At 36.9% G+C, this 2,071-nt stretch overlaps 1 protein-coding gene across 1 annotated transcript in view; it reads right to left on the bottom strand.

The window, feature by feature from the left end:
• herpud1 (homocysteine-inducible, endoplasmic reticulum stress-inducible, ubiquitin-like domain member 1) overlaps window positions 1–2,071 on the bottom strand; it is a gene marked incomplete in the record, with an annotated part of 17,885 nt that overhangs the window by 13,626 nt on the left and 2,188 nt on the right. The window contains 1 exon segment of the mRNA XM_014033339.1: window positions 737–814. Coding sequence (XP_013888793.1) covers window positions 737–814 — 78 coding nt within the window.

Raw genomic sequence — 2,071 nt, 5'->3', positions numbered from 1 at the left:
TAGAACGCTCAAATCGTTCAAATCGCGCTGCTCTAATCGAGCTTGAGGCGCCGCAGCACTTCCTGACGCTGCTTGAAGCGCGTCCACCATAGACTTTGTATGTAAACCTGCTGCTBCTGAYGCTGAAATCGCGTTTGGTGTGAACGCACCATCAGAGGTGAAAGTCTGCGTGTTTTTCCGCATTATTTGACTTGACCCAAACAAAACAACGAAGCAGCAGCTTTTTATCTCGACAAAATTTGCTAAACAAATTCAATGTGTATAAAACCTTCAGCCTGATTTATTTGCACAATTTGCATGCAGCCTTCATCGGGTCTAACTTACTGAACAACGTGCTGATTGCACTGGTCTGGGTGAAACCAGTCCACACAGTGAGAGTAAGAAACACTGAGTTTGTTTGATTAACTTCTCCGCTTCATTTCTCATCGTAAGCTGTTAAAACAGGTTAACACAGCAGGTTAATTTATCTCCYCTTCGTTAGCTCTGACAGGAACTGGTGTCTTACAACTGGAGCATCATCAACAGTAAGAGCTTCTACTGGGAATGGCAGATAAAATCCAGGGGCCTAAAGTGAAATTTTATACCGTTTTCCCCTTTCACAGTCTGTGAAAATCCTTTTGAAGTCACCAGTTTAGCATATTAGCAGTTTTAATGATGTAAAATAAGTGTGTGTAATGGTCTAGTTGTAGGAGGATTTAAATAGTTTGTAGGGGAAAAGAAAAGCGCTCATCCTCACCTGTCTGAAGAGATCCTTGATGTGCAAATGATCAGGCAGCAGTTTGCCAGCAAAGATCAGCCTCTGATCCGTCACAGCCTGAAAAAAACAAACATGTGGATTTGAGTTAGTTACAATTTGTGGCAACAGAAACAGTGACAAGAGAATATGTCTGCAGTCTTTGGTTTATTTAAGACGATCACTGTACTGAGATAAAATACACTTTGAGTACTTGGCTTTCAAAACGTAATCCAAATAAACACGGTGCTGCGGAGCCACTTGTTTCATAACACTGACTGAACCAGCCAAAACCCACATGGCTAATTTCCCAGAGATTAGACCCCTTTCATCAGTAATCATTGACTTTACAGGGAAACCAGGTTCGACTCTTCAACAACAACAACTCAYGGTTGGCCACATCACATCTGCTGCCTGCGCCGAAGCATCAACTGTCAGCTCTGTATTCGCTCTCCATCAGCTCAGAAGCCCGTTCAAAGCTGCTTTTGCACGACAAGCCCAAAGAAACCTAAAAATCTTTGTTTACTATAAAAACTGAGCAGTTTTTTTTTGCTTTAAAACAGCTGCACTAACCCACATCTTGTGTTTAAACCTTAAAAAGTGTAATCTGTTTAAATTATAAAATTTAAAAGTTCAAGTTAAAACTATCAAAGTTTATATCAGACAAGACTCAAAGAGACTGTTTTGATATAAACAGAAAATTGTCTTTTTTGTTTTATTTTAAAAGACAGTAACTTTTAGGAAACTATTACATTTTAAATGATTTATGAATATAGATAAAAAACGTTCTGTAGATGCTTTATGCCACAAATCTGTATTATTTTTGGGAAACTGTATCGTTCTCTTAGTTTTTTTTGTGCTACAGACAACAGTCTGCATTGTTTAAAGCCAGACGGCTCCACTGGTTCACATTTTAATGAAAACATGAAATTAGCTGATTCGCAGCAAGTTCTCCAACTTTGATCTATGATGTAGGGTTTGTTCATGTAAGAAATTACAAGATCATAATTACAAGATGCTATTAAAGTCCCAAAAGTGCTTCAAAGAACTGGAAATATTAAAGCTGCATCAGACTAAGAACTGTATTTATGTCGTTATTTTGACTGGATCTGAACTCATGTTTTTTGTAAATTACAATAGTTTGAATAATATTCAAATAATTGTAATAATTGTGGGATAATGGGGCAGATATTATAAGATATTTCTCTTCTTTCTGCTGCCTTTCATTTGAACTGATCTGTGATTCGTCTATATCTATTTTCTATTGTATTGTTGTTTTGTTTTTAATGAAATAAATAAATTAAAAAGCAAAAAAAAACTCGTGTAATAAGTAAATAC

Source organism: Austrofundulus limnaeus, unplaced genomic scaffold (genome assembly GCF_001266775.1).
Source record: "Austrofundulus limnaeus strain Quisiro unplaced genomic scaffold, Austrofundulus_limnaeus-1.0 Scaffold7, whole genome shotgun sequence".
In the NCBI taxonomy this organism is placed as follows: Eukaryota; Metazoa; Chordata; class Actinopteri; order Cyprinodontiformes; family Rivulidae; genus Austrofundulus; species Austrofundulus limnaeus.
The sequence above is the reverse complement of the archived record's forward strand: the minus strand, read 5'-3'. Positions and strand labels throughout refer to the sequence as shown.